Source organism: Suillus plorans (genome assembly GCF_016647745.1).
Source record: "Suillus plorans strain S12 chromosome Unknown HD556scaffold_85, whole genome shotgun sequence".
In the NCBI taxonomy this organism is placed as follows: Eukaryota; Fungi; Basidiomycota; class Agaricomycetes; order Boletales; family Suillaceae; genus Suillus; species Suillus plorans.
In genome coordinates, this window is record NW_024537469.1 from 54,244 (window position 1) to 73,971 (window position 19,728).

The 19,728-nt window shown below is 47.8% G+C and overlaps 7 protein-coding genes across 7 annotated transcripts; 3 read left to right on the forward strand and 4 right to left on the reverse strand.

The window, feature by feature from the left end:
* The first annotated feature begins 1,222 nt into the window (after positions 1-1,222).
* HD556DRAFT_998228 (uncharacterized protein) lies at positions 1,223-2,627 on the forward strand. Its single transcript, XM_041312221.1, has 4 exons — positions 1,223-1,360; positions 1,412-1,463; positions 1,515-1,870; positions 1,923-2,627. Exons 1-4 carry the CDS (start codon positions 1,231-1,233, stop codon positions 2,468-2,470), a joined length of 1,086 nt encoding a protein of 361 aa, XP_041154364.1. The 5' UTR covers positions 1,223-1,230; the 3' UTR covers positions 2,471-2,627.
* A 2,865-nt stretch (positions 2,628-5,492) lies between these two features.
* Positions 5,493-5,817, forward strand: HD556DRAFT_1247435 (uncharacterized protein; the record flags this gene model as incomplete). The annotated part of the gene is made up of 2 exons (XM_041298700.1): positions 5,493-5,613; positions 5,672-5,817. The coding sequence occupies 2 exons, from the start codon at positions 5,493-5,495 to the stop codon at positions 5,815-5,817; spliced, it is 267 nt and encodes an 88-aa protein (XP_041154365.1).
* Positions 5,818-7,426: 1,609 nt separating this feature from the next.
* HD556DRAFT_1449190 (uncharacterized protein) lies at positions 7,427-9,209 on the reverse strand (the record flags this gene model as incomplete). The annotated part of the gene is made up of 5 exons (XM_041307565.1): positions 7,427-7,462; positions 7,519-8,307; positions 8,360-8,585; positions 8,640-9,037; positions 9,099-9,209. 5 exons carry the CDS (start codon positions 9,207-9,209, stop codon positions 7,427-7,429), a joined length of 1,560 nt encoding a protein of 519 aa, XP_041154366.1.
* Positions 9,210-9,682: 473 nt separating this feature from the next.
* Positions 9,683-11,009, reverse strand: HD556DRAFT_1411543 (uncharacterized protein). The gene is made up of 5 exons (XM_041304182.1): positions 10,933-11,009; positions 10,446-10,877; positions 10,250-10,312; positions 9,831-10,181; positions 9,683-9,765 (listed from the first exon to the last, which is right to left on the reverse strand). The coding sequence occupies exons 1-4, from the start codon at positions 10,955-10,957 to the stop codon at positions 9,868-9,870; spliced, it is 834 nt and encodes a 277-aa protein (XP_041154367.1). The 5' UTR covers positions 10,958-11,009; the 3' UTR covers positions 9,683-9,765; positions 9,831-9,867.
* A 756-nt stretch (positions 11,010-11,765) lies between these two features.
* Positions 11,766-12,852, reverse strand: HD556DRAFT_1247409 (uncharacterized protein; the record flags this gene model as incomplete). The annotated part of the gene is made up of 5 exons (XM_041298699.1): positions 11,766-12,109; positions 12,148-12,210; positions 12,267-12,274; positions 12,325-12,772; positions 12,828-12,852. 5 exons carry the CDS (start codon positions 12,850-12,852, stop codon positions 11,766-11,768), a joined length of 888 nt encoding a protein of 295 aa, XP_041154368.1.
* A 3,428-nt stretch (positions 12,853-16,280) lies between these two features.
* On the forward strand, positions 16,281-17,623 carry HD556DRAFT_1411561 (uncharacterized protein). Its single transcript, XM_041304183.1, has one exon. The coding sequence runs from the start codon at positions 16,321-16,323 to the stop codon at positions 17,398-17,400; it is 1,080 nt and encodes a 359-aa protein (XP_041154369.1). The 5' UTR covers positions 16,281-16,320; the 3' UTR covers positions 17,401-17,623.
* Positions 17,561-18,291, reverse strand: HD556DRAFT_1411563 (cytochrome c oxidase polypeptide IV). Its single transcript, XM_041304184.1, has 3 exons — positions 17,933-18,291; positions 17,771-17,879; positions 17,561-17,723 (listed from the first exon to the last, which is right to left on the reverse strand). The coding sequence occupies exons 1-3, from the start codon at positions 18,230-18,232 to the stop codon at positions 17,671-17,673; spliced, it is 462 nt and encodes a 153-aa protein (XP_041154370.1). The 5' UTR covers positions 18,233-18,291; the 3' UTR covers positions 17,561-17,670.
* Positions 18,292-19,728: the final 1,437 nt, after the last annotated feature.

Genomic DNA, 19,728 nt, shown 5'->3' on the forward strand with positions numbered 1-19,728 from the left:
TCTAGTAGCCGTTGAATTATTCCAACATGCGGGTGTCCGTAGTACGTCACATTATCTCCATCGATTATAAGTCTCACTAGATGGATAAACAGATATAGCCAGTTCGAAGATATTTAGGGGCCCCGGCCCCAACGTGCCACTGAAGCTTCACGAATTGGTAAAGTGGCATGACAGATGTACGACATATACGTAGCAACTATCTCCCAACACCTTCGAGTTCTCCGCTTGCCAAGGACGACCAGAGGACCAAGATAGGGCATACTTCTGCAACCAAGCTTAGCTAGATCACTGCGGCGCGTGATAATGATGTGGTAGGTAGCTGTTTCCTCGACAACATTACGACCTGGAGAGTCCAGATTGATTTGCAAATCGTCAGAATCCCGCGGACTTTTCGCTTGACAAAACGTAGATTTCCGCGTACATGTTCGCATGCAATTACCGTTGGGTGCGGTTGATAGCGCTGAAGATCTCACGACGGCGATGTTGGGACGTCAGAATATTAGGATGCAAGAGCGATTCGTCTATAGCGAACGTTGAACGACGAATTTCTAGCTCTGGAAGGTCGAACTGCGGCCCTCGTTTCCACAGAACTGAAGCTCCTCGGCCGACCGAGATGCGCGCTTGAGCGACTGACCTAGGATTGGACCGGCTGGACCTTCCACATTCAAGCGATGGATATCTCATCGCTTGGTACCGCCTGGACTGCCTCTATTATCCGAGAACACACGTAACATTGGACCCATAGAGGTCATCAGCTCCAAGTAATCCGATTGACACAAAAAGTCAAGTAATTTCCCGTTGTATAGCAGTACTGCTCGAGGGCGGTACATGGAAGTATTAATTTAGATTCTGGAATCCACGGGCAAATTGTTGACACATACCGCCACGTGTACCCTTCTTAGAGTTCAGAAGTTGCAGAATAATTGTAGAAACTCGTGAACGCATGTCCGAGTCACCCGTATTATGTCGACATGGAAGATCAGGTCAATGGGGCAACGACGGCGATGGCTATGAAGCGCAGATCGGATGGCTAAACTGTATACCAAGGCTCAGCACCCCGCGCTGAGCGCTGAGCAGCCCTAAGCTGACTGGCATTCAAAACTGACCCAGGGCACAAGGTGGCACAAGGTTGAAGTTGCCAAGGCATTGCAGTGGCATTGTCCCAATGACAGCTTAGTAAGCGAATGAAGTTCCACCAATCAATTAATTAGTCAGGTTCCTACCATCATCATGAGCACCGACGAAACGTCAACCGTAGTGGTAAAAACAAAGCCAGTAAAAAAGCTCAAGCCTGCGCGCAAGCAAGTGAAAGCGGGAGATGTAGAGAGAAAGGAGACGCCTCAGACGGGGAAAGAATATAGTAAGTGTCAATGATGTTGTCAATGAGGACTCTTCACGAGCGTAATTGCAGATATCTGGTATAACAAGTGGGCTGGAGGCGACCGGGAAGATAACTACTCCAAGTGAGTTTAATGCGTATCTATCTCTTCTTTCGAGATCTAACTCTGCTGTAGCAAAGTAAAATCGCAAACTCGGTGCAATATCAAGAAGGACTCAGGTCTGACTCGAGCGAACACGACTGGTATTCGCTATTGTTGTCTGTTCTATGCTCGTGGGTGCTGTCCGTATGGATGGGAGTGCGACTACCTTCACACTCTTCCCGACCCTGATGACGCATTACCTGATTCGAGTAAAGATTGTTTCGCTCGAGACAAATTCTCGGACTACAGAGATGACATGGGTGGTGTCGGTAGTTTCAACCGACAAAATCGAACATTATACGTTGGTCGAATCAAGGAGACCGGCCCAGGCCCGGAGACAGAAGAAATTGTCATTAGGCATTTCAAAGAGTGGGGCGAAATTGAACGCAGTAAGTTATTGAAAGTTTCTGTAGAAACGGCATCTAAAACACATCCCTACAGTCCGCGTGCTACAGTATCGTAGCGTTGCGTTCGTAACTTATGTCTCGGAGTTCGGCGCACAGTTTGCCAAAGAGGCCATGGCGTGTCAATCCCTTGACAATGATGAAATCTTGAACGTTCGATGGGCCACCGAGGATCCCAATCCGGTACAGAAGGTGGCTGAAAAGCGGCGATTGGAGGAGATCGGGCAGGAAGCTATCAAGGCGCGGATGGATCCTCGTATTGTTGATGCTATGCGGGCTGTCCGTGCATTAGAGGATGGGGATATGCTGGATGACGAAGGAGAAGTGGTAGAAGACCCGGAATCTGGTGACCCAGAGGCAAAGCGGCGGCGAATTGAGCTGCCACCGCCACAAGAAGCGGCATCAGAGCCACCACCTCAGCCCCTTGGTCTGCTGTCAGCCGATACAATGGAAGGTCTCAAATACTTTGCCGAAATAAGGAAGCGGAACGGCGTCTCGCTATCTGTTGTACATCCAAAGACAATACCTCCGAAACCATTGACTTCAGGGCTGGGAGTGGCGGACTACGGGAGTGACGAAGATTGAGGTCTGTTCAGTTTCATTTGCACCAATCGGTAACTAGTCTGATATCCGACCTGGCCAACAGCCCTTAATCTGGTCAAGCTAGAACCGCCTCTTCCTGCCAGCCGATAACCTTCGAACGTGATGAGCGCTCCGACGAACCATGACGACTCGTTTCGGCATAAATTCGTAACTACTATCATTGGGAAAAGAGTCTTCCTTCGCTCCATTAGCTGGCACTCTAGAAAATGTAAAACGTTGCGCAAACATAATGAAAGCCCATATACTATCGACCTCCATTCCGATTATTTGTCATAACTGGTACATAGACTAGTTATTTCGATCGTTGCCGATCACTTGAGATGAACTCATTCGCCACTCTTTGCAAAAAACAGATCTGGGCCTGGCAACATGTGCCTCCTCTCGCGCCCACAGTCTGGTACCTTGGCCAGGTTGATAAATTCCAAACTCCATAAACGGAACCGTGAGGATCAAAATATACCCCAAACCTCAAGGCAATTGGCCACCTTACGTCTGTCACCGAAGCTCTGCAAAGTCTATTCCCATGAATGCCAGAGCCCACATCTTAGGTGCCCCGGATCTATATTTCACCAATCTCCACCTTATGTGCATCGGAGAGCTTCGGAAATGAGAGATTATGGCCGTACTAAATGTGGGTGAAACGTCATCTGTGTTCATGAACATCAGTAACCACCTGGGGTTGGTGACCAGAAGCGACCAAGAATGGAATAGAAGAACTCTATCAGCCATTTGCATGAACATTAAGTGGTCGGCGAATGAGTCGAGTCCCGTCCGACTCCGATTGTAAACCGACAAGGAGGTGCAGGTGGAGGGACTCAGGTGAGTCCGATTGCGGCAATATTCCTCAGCATGTCAAACCAAGCAGCTGGGGAGGCAAATAGTACGTGCTTGTTAGTTTAATGAAAACGGGCCTAACTACAAGTGAAACGGGGATCTGCGTGATGAGATTATCCACCACCAAACGATTCATAGGCAAGCCTCGGTCAGCTATGAGTATTCCGTTGCGGGGGAAGCCGCTGTGGCAAGATCAGGCAAAACGTAATAACTCATGTTACAAGACAAAACTCCCCTTCTAAGGCCATTGCAATGGAAGTGTACTCCAGGGGAATAAGCTGTGAGATCCCGTTGGCAAGCGTGACGTGCTAGAAGAAATTTGAATCGTGAAACAGAGATAGACGCTGTGCTTACATACCTGTGCATGCAGCCCTGAGGGGCATGTGAAGAGTGCAGCGCCACGTACACGTTGTAAAATGGCGGTGATTATGCGATTATTTTAGGCATCATTTGGCGTTGGTTTGGCGGGTGATTGGCCGCTCGAGCTCAAGGCCAAACGAAGAATCATTGTAGTAAAGCAAATCATAAGTGGGCCCTGGACCGTCCTGCCTCCGTCTGGTTTGCCACCTATGTAATATTACTAGAAATAAATCTGGAGGCTGTGAGTATGGCATACCTAAAATATTGTTTTTTCCACCATCATCGGACAGAAGGCGCCTGATACCATGATGGCGCGGGCCATGCTGCGGCAATGCAAAGCGATGCATCCCAGTATACCACGAGAGTTAATAATCCGATAAATTGTGCTTATACAAGGTGTCCGTCGTTACTGTCGATGCGGCTTGAGTGTCGTAATCTTGAAATGTGGCAGGTGAAGATAATCATCTGGACTAGCGAGTGGTTGGCCTATGTGAAATTGTGGATGAATATAGTGGCGGTGCTGCCGTTTCCTCACTCAAACTCCCAACCATCTACTCTGAATTTCTCTTCAGAAAGCACAGCGTTTTGGCTGGTTGGCTGGCTCATGACATGTTCGAGAGTCTCATGGCTATCCAAAAGAAATTCTATGCAGATATTCAAAGCGCTTCCCCCTCATTTCTCCCACTCAGCAGTGATAATTGAGTCCGGATAACTTGTGGGTTACAAGCAGGTTACAAGTGCCATGGCACGATAGAAGTCAAGTTTGCCATGTTCCGAATTGCACGACTGCGCTGAGTATTTCGGCACCTAGATGGAAGGCCAGATCTGTCAGATCTTCACCACATCTTGCCAGAACCTTGTGGAGACAGGCGTTTTTGGGCGTCTGCCCAAAAGAAGTTGCCGAGGTTTGTGATACCGTATAGTCGCCTCGGCGCTGGCTTAAATAGGATCATTCGTAGGGGGCTGGGCTCTATTTAATCGCGAGTCATCTTGCTCCGTGGACTGTTATCCACTCACCACTACAATGTCTTTTACCAACAACGGTCCCTCTCGTCGTGTGCAGGTGACATCGCTCCCTCACATTCATCTAGAGTCACCTTCTGGATCTGAACAAATCAGACGCGCTCCCGCACAGTACGTTTGTTTTCGTACTTTCTATCGTTGACTCTCAACTCATACATCCGCTCGCATAGGCTCGAAACTGACTCCTTTTCATTTACCATGTACAACAATGATCTGCCATTTACGTCTTCTTCTACACTTTTTCAAGAAGGATGTAAGTCGATGCATGTCGTGTTGTATGCTCGAGCTGAATAGATTCCCAGCTGAATCTTACAATCATCAATTATCGCAATTAGATGATATAAGCCCTGACGATTTCCTGCAACTTCTCAACGAACCTCAGCAGTCGCAAGACATGTATTGCCCAATGCAATTCATGTCTGGTCCTGATTTTTTTTCGCCGTCTCCTGATACCTTCCAGGTCATTCCACCTTCCCCACCACCACAGACGATGTTACACAGTACAACTGACAACATGCGCCTTATACCCATATATACCCCATCGCCCACATCATCCTACACCACACTCTCCCCCAGCCCCAGTCACGAGTCGCCTTCATCTCCATGGTCCGAAATTACCACACCTTCTTCTGATGGTAGCGTGTCTCCTATGATCCCCCATTTAAGTCTTTCGCGTCGGGGGAGCTCAGCTTCTCTCCGACACCACCATTCCCCAAGTGATTCCACATTTTATCTTCAACCCCCGGCCGTCGGCAGTAGGCACGTTCGCTCGCATTCAGAGTCAAGCATGACTCGTCCCGTCGCCAGTCAAGCCATGCTTGATGCCAACCAACGACGTCGGCGCCACGATGCTACCCATAGGTGCGATGAATGTGGGCAAACCTTCACAGCTGTGTTTAGCTTAAAGCGTAAGTTCTATATGTCAAACTACCTCTTTCTACGGTGTCACTAAGATAAATGCAATAGGTCATATGCAATCTCACTCTGGTGTCCGACCATTTGTCTGCAGCGTTCCTGGCTGTAATCAGGCGTTCTTCAATCAGAGCGACTGCAAACGCCACGAACGGAGCAGGAAGCGTCACAAGGGTCTTCCTTTTTCCGACTCACTTTAAACTTGGCGTTATGCTACAACCCTTTCACTCGGGTCTGCCAAACACCCCGGTCGTTGTACACGTCACGTCGGAACTGGACACTCCTTTGTGCGCATTCGCGTCTTGGGCATGCAGGAACGATAGCTACACCTCCATATTATCCTTGCTTCATTCCCCACCATGCCAATCTTCAAATTCGACACAGTCGATGTCTCATCTCATTTCGACTATAGATACCATTGGCCTGACATACCCTAATTTTTTGTGCCGTTCTCCCTATTCATACAATAGTTTTGTTTGCCTTTTCGGTCCCCTCACTGCTTATTGTTGCCAATAATTATTGTATCATTCTTGCTATGTATCTGGATCCTGAGTTGCTATGCGTTGTCAACTGGCCTTGTCGACGCAATGTCCTTGTTCTCCTTATTCTCCTTGTTGTACTACATGTAGCCTTCGGTGATAATCTAAGATTGTTTAGTTGTGCGGCCATGACAGCGCCGAATCTACCCTAGCTAATTGCAACATTACTTCCCGCACATACCACGAAACCAGTAGAACAATTAGTTTTATGAATCTCGTAATCAGAAAGTCGGCATTTATGATCAGTTGACATTTATATCATGGGTACGTACGCACACTTGGTGACCAACTTCCCCGCGGACGCCCGTCAGGTAAGTCATCATTGTTCTTGTGCTGAAACCTAGATCAGACTTAATAGCGGACTCAATAACCCGGTAGCGCATGGCGGATGTTATTACCATCAAGCCAAGCTCAAGCTAGAGATCTATTTCATCACTGTTAACTTTGTCGACAATGATGGCACACATGCCTGCTGCGCGCCCGTCTCCCTCCGCGGAGCGCCCCACGTACGCACACCTATATGCAGACACTTGTCGATCAAGTAGATCGTTCCTTTCAGGCCACAACAGATCAACCGATGGCGTCCTTGCGCTCATGATCCGGTTCAACATCTCAAAGCTGACTTATCTGTGACAGTCCATAAGTTACACGTGGGGACGGAACCGCGGAGGTGACCTTGGTAACCACAATTTTGCGTTACCGCAGCTGAAGCTTGTTGAATCCTGAAAAAGGGCCACCAAGGAAGGGTTTATCGTATGATCCATATCATCGCTATAATTGAGGACATCAGACCTGGCAGATCTGATAACATGTACGTGCAGCATCTCGGTCCATGATTGAGTGGCCAAGAACCCTGAATAACTAGAAAGTTTGGCCCATGCAAGGGTCACAAAGAAGTCTGGTGACGAGAGTATTGTGCTGTGGTGTGTCAGGTTTAGCTAGCGTCGACCGTACTTGTCATAGTGCATTCATATCAGCATTAATGATAAGAGACGCCGCCACACACCAAGAAAGTTGACGTTTGTTAAGTCCACGGAAATCAGGGAGCCGCTGCTGAACGATGTTGGACAGCTGAATCGTAAATAAGATGATATTCCCTTTGCGCACTAAAAATATTTGTCGTGATGATCCGTCTGGGAGATATGTTGCCTACTGACGGTAGGAAAGTGCTATCCATCTTGCAAGGCACATGAAATCCAAGCGTGAGGAAATTTCACGAGATAAAATTCACAGATATCATATACACTTTTCAAAACGACAAGCTTTCAATTTACATGGCGATATAGCCATATTTCCTCGCACCAGACTAAGCAGTGCCTTTCGCGTAAGTGCCAGTCAGACATGACGTATTGGAAAACTCACAGAAACCAGAACGATGTTATCTTCACCGATCATAGCCGCCTCCCAATCGTAAAGTGAATCACTCGGCATCACTTCAACAGTCGCAACACGGCCAGGAAGATACGTGACGACTTCTTCAACAAATGCAGAACACCGCGAATTCAGTGGCTGGGGCATTCCTAAGCGCGTCCACGGAAGTTTCGGTTCCGTTGTTTGTTCATTCCGAACATCCCTCCTCGCTGCATACTTGTTGAAATCATACACTCTTGCGGTATTTCCTTTTTTCCATGGCAGAAGTTGAATAAACTTCATTCCGTAGACGTAGCAAACCCAGCTATCGGACGGGCTGCGAAGGAGCATATAAGAGCCATTTGGGCCCCACTGCGTCCATGGGACAATGCGTTTTTGTGTATTGCGAGACAATTCAACCTGAGCCATGATGGTGGACAAGGCGACGATTAGTACAGTACACTCTTCGTTGGAATTGCCTGCGGGGGAGACCCGCATAGTGATGGTGAAGATGCGGTCACTGCGAGCGAAAAAAAAGGGAGTTTGGACAGTTTGAGGCGGGGACCATCCTGGAGTCGGATCAGATCGAATTAACATATCTAGAACGTCGGCCTTCATCTTTGGATACTCCAGGCCGCAAATGTAGCTGACATCCTTATATTCCTCCATCTCTTCCCTGAAACTGTCGATACTGAGGATGTCCAAACGAGGCATTTCGTCACTTTCCGCGGCAACGACACCAACCAAAAGTAAGTCTTCTGTGACAAAAGAAAAAGATTGAAGGTCTGTGTCTCGAATGAACTTCGAACAGTTCTCATTAATCAACTTGCAGCAGCACGCGTGGAAGACGTACGAGCTTCTGCTGACCCGATTTCCAGTCCCAGACAACTAGCTGAGAGTTGGAATCATCTCCATGTTCTTGACACAGTATTGCAATCCGGGAACCGCAAACTTGGATAAGGAAGGTGAGCTCCTCATGCATGTCTGATAGCAGGTGCGTCACGAAGGACATGGTAGCCATTGGATGATGCTCGCCGGTCATTAAGGTTCTTAGGTGTACGTTGCATGTCCGGTTCGGGCTGTGCCATTTAGTATCAGACATGCTTCTCAAAAACAGATGGATCAAAACGTACACGGCACCTACAATTTCCAAAGCGACAACCAAGTCCTGAGATGTATCGATGGTAAAATCTCGGATCTCAAATCCAAAATCATTGATAGTCCATTCCCGCTCGGGAATGTCTTTAATTTTGCAGGGAAGTTGCACGCAAACAAGCCCTGACCGTGACCGCATGGCCTGGCACAATACTCCCCCGGACAGTTCCCAAGAAAGACCACCCTGCATATTTATGATTTGGGAGTCTGGAAAAGCTAAGTTGTTCCAAGCCTGCTGGTATTGTCGACAGGCACGAAGGCGGCCAGCAGTATCAAGATTACAGTGGCGTCCATTCTCGAACCGTCCGAAAAACAACTCGACTTTGTAGAGAAGTTGCGCATTGGTGGTGATAACTGAACGAAATAATTGGCATACCTGGAATCCAGCGTGAGTAGCGGTTTGAGTAGTATACAATATGTGCATATACGGTACATACTTGCTTGCATCTTAGGAGAGATACTATATCGAGTTCATCGAAAACTATAGCGATCAACTCGTTCGGGAGACTAAATGCTGCCTCTGCATTTCCCTGCTGGTCAGTGTCCATGACCTAGGCTGAGTTAACCCTTTGCCACTGAGGTGGAGTTGGTAGCACTATGTAATTGAACGAGAATTTTTGTGAGGCGGTTCTTGAATGGGCGAAGAAACAAAACATTTGTGCCACTCACCGCTGACCAGTGCCAAACTATGCTGGAAAGATCTTGAAAAATCACCTTGTTATCTTGCTTCGCAAATAATGTTGGGATCAGTTGGATGATGGATCTCACTAAGAACACAACTCGAACACAGCTATGACATAATCACATGAACCTTCTCACTCCCCTGATGCAGACGCGTCCACCAAGGCACTCCCTCGTCCTTTTTACAGGGACCACGTCAACTTATGGGCCTGGAGGATTGAGATCCAGGTGGTGGTGGTGTTGAAGTCCGATGAAAGCAGTGAGGTACCAGGACCGACTCGTGTTACAGATGCTCGGACTAGGTACGAGCGCAATGAGTCGTTATTTCAGGCGAGCCTTTGGTCTCAAATCAATATGTTCATATCTACTACTTTAGCCGTACTTAAAAGAACGCCTTCGTCGTCCCAGCATCTTTGTCATCTTCCAGACACTGAGATGCGAGCATTACATTTCCGTTCCTTTGGATAACGAGCCAATAATGATAGGACTCTTCCTCCCCCTCGCGTGTGCTCGCCTGTTACAACTTTAGGCACGTATTCTGAGTCCCCCATCAGCTCTCCTCAAATCCACTGACCATCCCTTCGTCTCGTCCACAGTTGCCTTTAAATTCTCGATCCTAAGATTCAGCGCCTCAAGCGCATCCAAACCCATAGGCAACCGCTTCGGTATCTTTCCTCCCTGTACGACCTCATACACAGTCCGCGTGAACTTGTCCGCATCTCCTTCTAAAACCACACCCTTTAGCATCCGACGCACCACGGAACTGGGAAAGGATTCGTCGGTGTATGCTGGGTGCTGCGGTAACACCGTTGCCCCTTCGACTCCTTTTGTGTAGAAACCTCCGGGTTCAATGATGCAGACCTGTTTTCTTGTTGTGAGTACAAAAATTATTGGTAGAGCGAACAACGTGCATTTATGTTCCAGGAAGCCGGTAGCTCTTTTGCGAGACCATCTGAGAACCCCTCCAGCGCTGTGCATTAAATCAACCACCAACACTTTCCAATTTTCTCGCATCAGAATTCTTACCATGTTTGCTGCAAATCCATCAGCATCATCTCAAAGAATATTAAATTCAAATCGCACTCACGATGCAGCATAATAACTCAACCCAGGAAGCGCATGAAACCCAGCAACCGAACTAACTTGAAGGATTATCCCCCCCTTTCCCACTTCATTCACCTCCCTAAAAAACTTCACAGCAGCACGAGTAACGTTCGTTGCGCCCCAAAAATTTGTCTCGAAAAGCTCACGCGCTTTATCATCCGGCGTGCCTTCGATTTCGCTGATAATTCCATATCCGGCATTGTTGAACACTACGTCCAGCCGTCCGAACGCCGAACGCGTGCGCGCGAATGCTTCGTCGATATCTTCTTGCTTCGTGACATCGACTTTGAGTACGAGGAGCTTGTCCGATGAGTATCGGGCTTCGAGATCGGTTAGGACTTGTGGCTTGCGGAGGGTTGCCACTACGATGTCGCCTTGGCTGAGTGCGTACTCTGTCATAGATCTTCCGAATCCTGAGGACGATCCCGTTACTGTGTGTGGTGTTTAGTACCAGTGAAGTTGCTAGTGAGCAGAGGAAACACTTGCTGAACCAAACTTTGGGAGAGGTCATTGTGACTTGTTGACGATGTAATGATCCCCTGCTCTGGCTGTGGCTTTTATGCGTCCCATCGTTCATCAGGGACTTGAGCATTAGTCAAGTTTATTAATGCGTCCGACAGATAGCCGACAGAACATCCCTTTGCGCGGTTGAACGTACACATCATTTTGACACATATAATCGATACTTGGTAATCACCGTGATCTGCCCAATTGATTGCTTACTATACTCCGCAAAGTCTCGGGATACACATGACTAACGCTTTTCGGAGTTGGGTTTAAGTTCATTACGTTCTGAGCCATTGAATCGCGAGGATTCACACTCAGGCCGAACATGAAGCTTTGAAACTTGAAGCAGGAGCACTCCTCTCAGCAGCATTACCGGTCTCAGGTCGCACGTGTCAAAAATCAGTGGAGTCATCGACCCTACCAAAGCGGACAACTTTCAGAGCCGTGCACCGGCCCTGTTATTGGTCGTCTCAGATGTGGACACTTTCAAGCAAAACGTCTCATCCCTTTTATGAGACTATCCCAAGACAAAACCATAGCTAGAGTGGTGGCTTCGTGATAGCCATGCTCAGATGCTATTTCCTCCTTTTCAGAAGATGAAGACGGGTCAGATCTATTCCAGGCAATGCCAAGTTATATTCCACAGTTGGCAAGCGCTACAACTCGATGGAGAGGTTGCTTGCTTGCACTCCAGATACTGAGATGTGAGCATTACATTTTCCTTTGGATAACGAGCCAATATAGGACCTCCGACTAGTACACATTCTCGTTCTAGCTCTTTCTCCCCTCGCGTGTGCTCGACTGTTACAACTTTAGGTACGTATTCTGAGTCCCCCCTCAGCTCTCCTTAAATCCACTGACCATCCCTTCGTCTCGTCCACAGTTGCCCTTAAATCCTCAATCCTAAGATTCAGCACCTCAAGAGCATCCAAACCCATAGGCAACCGCTTCGGTATCTTTCCTCCCTGTACGACCTCATACACAGTCCGCGCGAACTTGTCCGCGTCTCCTTCCCAAAGTACACCCTTTAGCATCTGACGCAGCACGGAACTCGGAAAGGACTCGTTGGCGTATGCTGGATGCTGCGGTGACACGGTTGCCTCTCCAATTACGTTTGTGTGAAATGCCCCAGGTTCAATGATGCAGATCTGTTTTTCTTGTTGTGAGTACAAGTTTATTGTTAGAGAGAACAACGTGCATTTATGTTCCAGGAAGCTGGCAGCTCCTTCGCAAGACCATCTGAGAACCCCTCCAGCGCTGTGCATCAAATCAATCATCAGCACTTTCCATTTTCCTCGCATCGAGATTCCTACCATGTTTGCTGCAAACCCATCAGCATCTTAAAGAACATCAAATTCATACCGCACTCACGACGCAGCATAATAACTCAACCCAGGGACCGCATTAAACCCGCCAACCGAACTAACTTGAAGGAGTATCCCCCCCTTGCCTAGTTCATTCACCTCCCTAAAAAACTTCACAGCAGCACGACTAACGTTTGTCGCGCCCCAAAAATTTGTCTCGAAAAGCTCACGTGCTTTATCATCCGGCGTGCCTTCGATTTCGCTGATAAGTGCATATCCGGCATTGTTGAACACTACGTCCAGCCGTCCGAACGCCGAACGCGTGCGCGCGAACGCTTCGTCGATATCTTCTTGCTTCGTGACATCGACTTTGAGTACGAGGAGTTTGTCTGCTGAGTATCGAGCTGCGAGGTCGGAGAGGACTTGTGGTTTGCGGAGGGTTGCTACTACGATGTCGCCTTGGCTGAGTACGTACTCTGTCATAGACCTTCCGAGTCCCGAGGACGACCCCGTTACTGTGTGTGTTGCTTGATATTGGTGAAGTTGCTAGTGAGTAGAGGAAACACTTACTAAACCAAACTTTGGGAGAGGCCATTGTAATTCGTTGACGATGTAATGATTCCCTTCCCTGGCTACTATGGCTTTTATGCCGTCTTATCATTCACCAGGAACATCAGTTAAATGATCCGTTCATAATGTAAACGCGTCCCACTGAGGCTGACAGATCAACATCCCTTTGTGCCGTTGAACGTACGTCATTTCGGCACGTTCAAAAAACAGTCAGTACTTTGTAATCACCACGTACGCAACTTACTAGCTGTGCTCGTGTCTCAGATGAAGCTGACAATTGCTAGCTCTATAACTGGGTTAGCAGGTCGCAGACTGAATTATTAAGCAAATGAGTGACGCAATGGTACAGGGTGATTTAAATCATTTGATGCAGGAGCGGAGCATGTAGGTGCAGAGGTCCTCGATCAGGCCTAGGATTCAGCAACTCGGTACAAGACAGCATTGGCAAGAGCCAAGAAATTTCTCAGAGTATTTAACTTCGTTGACGAGTACTCGGACCGAGTCGTTAAAGGGCTGATATTTTGTCGTTTATGCGACGAAACCAGTACCCGCATGTACATCGCATGTTTAGACGACCCATGCTACATCGAGCTTGTCCCATGCATTCCGCCGGAACTATTTGTCCACGACGTAGAGTTGCATTACCCCTTGACAGCGGTTGTGGAACGTTTTTTTGAGCTGCACCTGGGAATTGCGTAGGCGTTGATCCTGGCCTTGGTTTCGGGAAGGTCGGGATGTAGCTTCGCGAGGAAGAAACGAGCAGTCTTATAAAGCCACTCCTGAGACCCTACATCTGAGCATCACGTTGCGGGGGTAGAAGAGTTATATCGATATGTCGTGATTTGGACCGTTTCAAGTTGGTACGAGGATCACGCTGTTGGTCTTGCTTGACTTCACCGAGCTGAGCCAGAGCAGTTGAGAGGGGTACCAACAAACAGCACCTGGACGCACCTGCATGCTAGACATCACTCCATTGAGGCTTTGTAATTATATTCAAAAACTCAATGGACGACGCGTTCGGTGCTGCTTCAGATTCCGTTAACTAAGTACATTCATACTTGGTAAAACCAGTCGAAGCATTAGTGCAACCAAATTCACGGATCACAAACACCCCAATATTGAAAGAGCGATCGACCTACCGATGTTGGTACCATTATAGCACATGACGCCCAAGATAACTCGGAAATTTTCTGCAACCTTCGCAGGCACGATGTGTGTCGTTCTGTGCGAGAACAAACGTGAGAACATCCGTAGGATAAGGGGAGTGACTAATGATTGAACTCGTTGGTTGAGGGCTGATAATAGATAATGAAGATGACACCAAACTCACGCGGCCGTACAACATTACTTGCATCCCTGGATTATGACTAGTATGATCGAAGAGGTGAGGACAGTGTATCCACAGCAGCTGCGCACACTGCATGGATGATCCTATACGAAAGCGGCATGGAGCTTGAAGCTTGAGCCATAGCAATGATGCAGTACTATAGAGTGATGTAGTCCAAGCTGTAGACTCCTTTCAAGTAGAAAATATCTGTGTCGTAATGTCGGTGCCGAACCGCAATCGAGGCGAGGCGTGTCTACAGGAATACAGCATTCATGGAGGTACAAGGCACACAGCCATGCCACGTCTGGAAACAAGTGAGGGAGCTGAAACCGATTCAGGACTGCAAGTCTGTCACCACGCGGTGCAAGTGACACCATATCACAGCTCCGAGTTGACCGTCGCTGCCTACTAGAAGACAGCCCAAGGTCGATATAAACCGGCAGAAGGCGACGATGAAAAGACTCCGTGATGCGGTGGGGGCTAAACCTAGAGTAAATGATGAAGTGAATTTATGTGACTTTGTAATTTGAATCAGTGAAATCTGGCCACGTGCACCAAGTGGGCGTTCAAGCGGAGTTGCAAGATTGATAGCGCCTGCCGCAGCGCAGCTCTGGTCCTCCCGCCCTCCCGTTCACCACCTACCAAATTACATCTTTTTTTCTTCTGCTTTTTTTTTTGAACTAATATTTCAGTAGATGGTACTCCAGCTGCACCCTCCTTCTTTTCAGCATCTCCCACTAACTTCTCGTGCCTGAAATTATATGCTCTCCTGAGACCTGCGCCTGCTGCCCTCTCACTTGCATCAAGTGTTTTTACTCCTTATAACTAATGGAACTGTTGAACACCTCGTACCGTCTACATGACACATTGTGCATGATCTGCACCCATGTCTCGTGCTCGACACCACACTCATGTGAACTCCCCAGTGCTCCTCCGCGGCCTGTCTCTATATATCATGAGACTCGTGATCTAAATTATTTCAGGTTATGTAAATTTTATGTATTTGTAGATTTCTTCGTACGACTTGAGCGGACAAAATTTAAGAATTTACTGATAAGACCAGTATTACTACGTACTGCCCAACACACGCACGCTGCTTTAGGATCACCACCGGTTCAAAATTCCGCCCGAAGGCCCAGAATGACCCCTATACTTAGACTTTGAACGTTCTCGCGGGGCAGCTTGAGCTAGACCACATGGGTAGGAGGAAACTCTGTTGCCGATAGGACATTAAGCGGAAAGAATTTAGTATTGAGTTTCAGACGACGCCAGACGATGTCGACGAAGTTCCAACTGGCAATAAACGCGTAAAGTATGACAAAAATAGCTACCGTGTATGTTAATTAAGGTTTAAGCCACTTAATGTGAGTTCCGAGTCGAGTCAACAACATAAGAGAACTTGGTATAATAATATCATCGATACGACGCCTGGCCCTTGGCTTCTGACAAGATTTCCTCGCCTAGTCATTAAGAAATCATTCTCTTGCAGGCTGAGCAACCTGATCACTCCCTGAGGATTGGTACACGTGGTTCCAGTCTGCGTTGTGGCGGTTGTAACATAACTGTACAATTAAACGCTGAGTCAAACATTGGAACCAAATCTAACGTAACGTAAGTCTTCTAGGCTTATTCCTTTGCACTAGCCCCACTCTCGGTTTCGCTGATAATCGATAAGAGCACTGGCAACTCAATTTTCAGAACAGCGATGGCCTAGAATGAGCCTACTATCGTGAATACCTAGCATCCGATCACGGATTTCTCCAGATTGAGCATGTTGTAGGTGCGCCACTAACCCAAGAAGAAGATTGCATCAACATCGCGGTATTCTCCCCTTTCGTTCAAGTTCCGTTTTGAATTTACGGAATCGATGGCCATGGGGCTCCACAGAATGCCCACTGCCGGCTTTACACAACCCGACCATCTGTCCAACTTTGTAAATACCTCGCTGGCGACGAGGACCACCATTCAATATGTCTGCATCCAGCATAGAACAGACTTTACTCGCTCAATTGACACAGCAGGGTTTTCACATAAGATCCTTTCGGCAACGAAGACTAGGCGCTCATCCGGTGCACATTTTATCGACATTGTCATTGTAATCGCACCACTCACAAAGTACTCGTTCAGGTTTTTGAAATCTCACTAGCAGGCGGTCAAACCGTCTTGATGTGGTTGAGACCCACATCTTCTGACATTGAATGGAGTCAACGGCTCTTTGAGAGCGAGACAGCTCTCCTCCGCTGGTTTTCCGCACACTCCGCGTTACCCGCGCCACGTCTTGTGCACGTCCTGCCAAATAGCGCTAAAATCGCTCGCAATGCTTTCGTCACGCAGGGTTTCACAGGTGATCCCATCAAAAACTTATACCCGACGTTGTCTTCACGCGCAAAGGTTTGTCTTTGTATGGTTCATTGTGTTATCCGGTCGCTTGAAAATGTTCAAAAGGAGCAACTGGTGCGGTCATATGCGGATTTCGCACTGAAGTTGTTCGACATCAATGTCCCACAAACGATCGGCTCTATCTCTGTCGCGAGTTCATCGGATGAACTCATCGTAATACCGCGGATTTACAATGCTAATCACGCCCATACCTCTGAAGTTTTTCCCACTTTGCAAAAATACCTCGAATACCTCTCCACATTGAAGACAAGGCGCGCATTCACTTCAGACGCCGGGGATGAGAATAGATTCCGAGCACAAGCATCCATATCACAATTAATTGCGCACCTGCGGGGGCACTTGACTCAACTCGATGAACGGTGTGTTCGTCACATGGTACTGGCACACGACGGACTGGGAGACATGAATCTGATGGTTGATTCCTCCGGCAACATCACTGGTATCTTGGACTGGTGGATGAATTCGACATTGCCTGCTATACTCGCTGCAGAGTATCCCCCCTGGCTCAGATACGATGGAATCAACGACCCTCGATTTGCTGCTCCGAAGAAATCGTGGCTAGAAACACCGGAAGAAAGCGCAAGACTACGAAGAATATACCAGGGGGTACGACTCGCCTTTCATCCTGATGGTTATTTGCTCATATGGCTACCGCGGCAGGCTGTGAAACACAATGACGTTTACTATACAGCACTAATGCAAGGCACTCAATTACGAGCAGCTGTAGGTTGGGTATTTGACATCGAAGATGACCCGTGCTTTGCAAGAATGAAACAGTGGACGCTGAGCGCTTTTGGTCCCCCAATTGGAAACCCCCCAAATGATAGTCAGTGCATTATTACATAGCTGCTGAGTCTTCTATCAGCTGCGCATGGCCCGGACGTATTTCAGATAGTTCTTGTCCTATATTTTCATGTCTTTGATGTGTATATTGCTTTTCTTGTTTAAAGTTTGATGCGGGCGTTCAGCGAAACTCTGTACGCAACCTTTTACTCACACGCAATGATAATGCGAATAAGCCGTCAAGATGTTGATAACGAATCGACGATCTAACGACCTAGACAGGAACATGTGATACTGCTCTCCGTAATAAATTAAACTGAGCAATCGCCCATTCTAATGGTGGTGAGCATCATGGTGTTCCACGCCCTGGAAATCAAGTACATAGACTGCAAAATTTAAGCACAGATTACACAAGAAACAGCCAAATACTTACCAGAGCCGCATTCAGGGCAACGGCGGTTTTTCTCCTTCTTAACAGTAAACCAATGCAACTCATGGCTTTCAGCTGGCGAACCAGTGCATCCAACAACACGAGACGTGTCCTGGAATAAATTCAGCAAGACGCCACGATACATCGCTACGACGCAAAACATACCAGTGAAAAGACTTTAATCGGGTCTTCAAGGGTGCCCACGCGACTCGAGTCAAGAGGCTCCAAGTCAAACGCTTCGACACCATGCATCTCCCCAAGAAGCTGGAAACGCTCCAGACCAGTCGCTTGTTGCTCGTCGGAAGGAATTTCACCAGCTTTGGCACCCTCTCCGAAGAGTGAAGGAGGGGCGGGGCCCGAGAAACGGGGAGTGGTGGTGGAAAGAGCGCGGAAAGCGGTGGAAGGGGTTGACCTGCGCGTGCTACGCACGACAGGGCGGACGGCACGAAGGGCAGCGTTGAACATGATGTGCTATGAAGTTGAGGCCTGGAGCGAGTTGGGAGTGACTTGGAAAGTGTCTGTCACGTGTGACGCCGTGACACGCCCCCGTCTACCTCCGACGACTTTGCAAGTTTTTTTTTGCTGCAGAATACTCAGAACATTGACACATTGTGCTCAGATATCCTTCTTCTTCTGATTATATATCTGACGAAACGTTCAACTTTATGTCTTGGAGTTCTCAGGTTGCAGAGCGGTGGTTAAGTATCATTGACTGTATTGGACCTGGCAGCACCGATGCTCCCATGACATTACAGATGCGGAAAACCGCAAAAAGTTCAACGTTGAACGTTAACTCGCATCTCAGAAATGTCCGAAGCAGGACCCGTCAGCATTAGGCTCAGAACCGTCCTCGATTGCACACATGGAGCACCTCAACATGCCACCCCGGCGGCCACGCACATCGACAGTCTTCTCTAGATTTAAAAGCACCGCTGCGGACATTCTGTCGCACGTGTCTGCCATTTACTCGGTATCAAGACATTTGTATACATAACCATCCGGCTGGCTCGGATTGCCAGCATTAATATTGAATCTCATAATGGGCGTCGCGGCGAGTGTCGTAACCTCGGCATCGATGACATTGCATTTCTCACCAATATCCTTCGCTGAAATCCCACCATGTACCTGGACGAGCTACAGTGCGAGTTACGGACACGTCGTGATGTGTATCTGTACATACCCTTCTCCGCACCCTGCACAGGCTACATTACAGCCACAAGAGCATCTCTACTTGTGCTCTCGAGCATGAAGAACGACGTGCAATATTCATATTGCCGAGACAGCTTCTGACCCGAAAATGTGGATGTTCGCTGACGAAGCTGCGAAAGATGAAGGACACTGATTAATGATTTGTCGATTCAGAAGTTCGAACACTGGAACGAGGTTTGCTTCATTTACAGCTTTGTATGTACTGTTTCTTCTCTGTGACCTTATACAGTGATATAATAATTGTACTTCGCAAACATAATTGTGAGAAAGTCGATTGGTAATTGGGCGCGGAAACATAAGAAAATGACTTCTTTGACCTTCGTAGACTTCACTTCCTTGACTTTGGTTTTGCTATTGCTTCCTGTCAAGTTTTTTATGTATGTATAAGGATCTCCCACAGTCCCCGCTGCGGCCGGCAGTTTCACCTGAATTACCCAGCCTAATGAGCCATTCACTGGGAAAACAACAAAATACCCGATAGGGTTGTAGTGGCGCATGCACAATAAATTTGCTATCATATCACCAGGAAATGACAGATGTGTGAATACCCATCGATTAAAGGCGAGATCAAATCGAGGCGGGCGAGGGTTATTGATAGGCAATGCGGGCTCGCACCTTACCTGATGTAGGCATCATATCTGAATATTACCTGTGTGGTCTACTTTGCCATCTGGATATTAGAGGGAGGTGAGGCTGGTTTGCTTCTGAATGATAGATAAAAAGAAGTGTGATTAATTTATGGATACAGTTGA

Bases quoted from the DNA above. Each gene is read 5' to 3' on its own strand.
- HD556DRAFT_998228 (XM_041312221.1), top strand. From the start codon at position 1,231: ATGAGCACCGACGAAACGTCAACCGTAGTGGTAAAAACAAAGCCAGTA. The intron at 1,464-1,514 runs GTGAGTTTAATG...ACTCTGCTGTAG, and splicing joins CGGGAAGATAACTACTCCAA to CAAAGTAAAATCGCAAACTC. The intron at 1,871-1,922 runs GTAAGTTATTGA...ACATCCCTACAG, and splicing joins GTGGGGCGAAATTGAACGCA to TCCGCGTGCTACAGTATCGT.
- HD556DRAFT_1411543 (XM_041304182.1), bottom strand. From the start codon at position 10,957: ATGACCTCTCCCAAAGTTTGGTTCA. The intron at 10,313-10,445 runs GTTATTATGCTG...TTTAATGCACAG, and splicing joins TCATGCGCTTCCTGGGTTGA to CGCTGGAGGGGTTCTCAGAT. The intron at 10,182-10,249 runs GTTGTTCGCTCT...TTGAACCCGGAG, and splicing joins TTCCTGGAACATAAATGCAC to GTTTCTACACAAAAGGAGTC.
- HD556DRAFT_1411561 (XM_041304183.1), top strand. From the start codon at position 16,321: ATGTGGTTGAGACCCACATCTTCTGACATTGAATGGAGTCAACGGCTC.
- HD556DRAFT_1411563 (XM_041304184.1), bottom strand. From the start codon at position 18,232: ATGTTCAACGCTGCCCTTCGTGCCGTCCGCCCTGTCGTGCGTAGCACG. The intron at 17,880-17,932 runs GTATGTTTTGCG...AATTTATTCCAG, and splicing joins CGATTAAAGTCTTTTCACTG to GACACGTCTCGTGTTGTTGG. The intron at 17,724-17,770 runs GTAAGTATTTGG...TAAATTTTGCAG, and splicing joins TTGCCCTGAATGCGGCTCTG to TCTATGTACTTGATTTCCAG.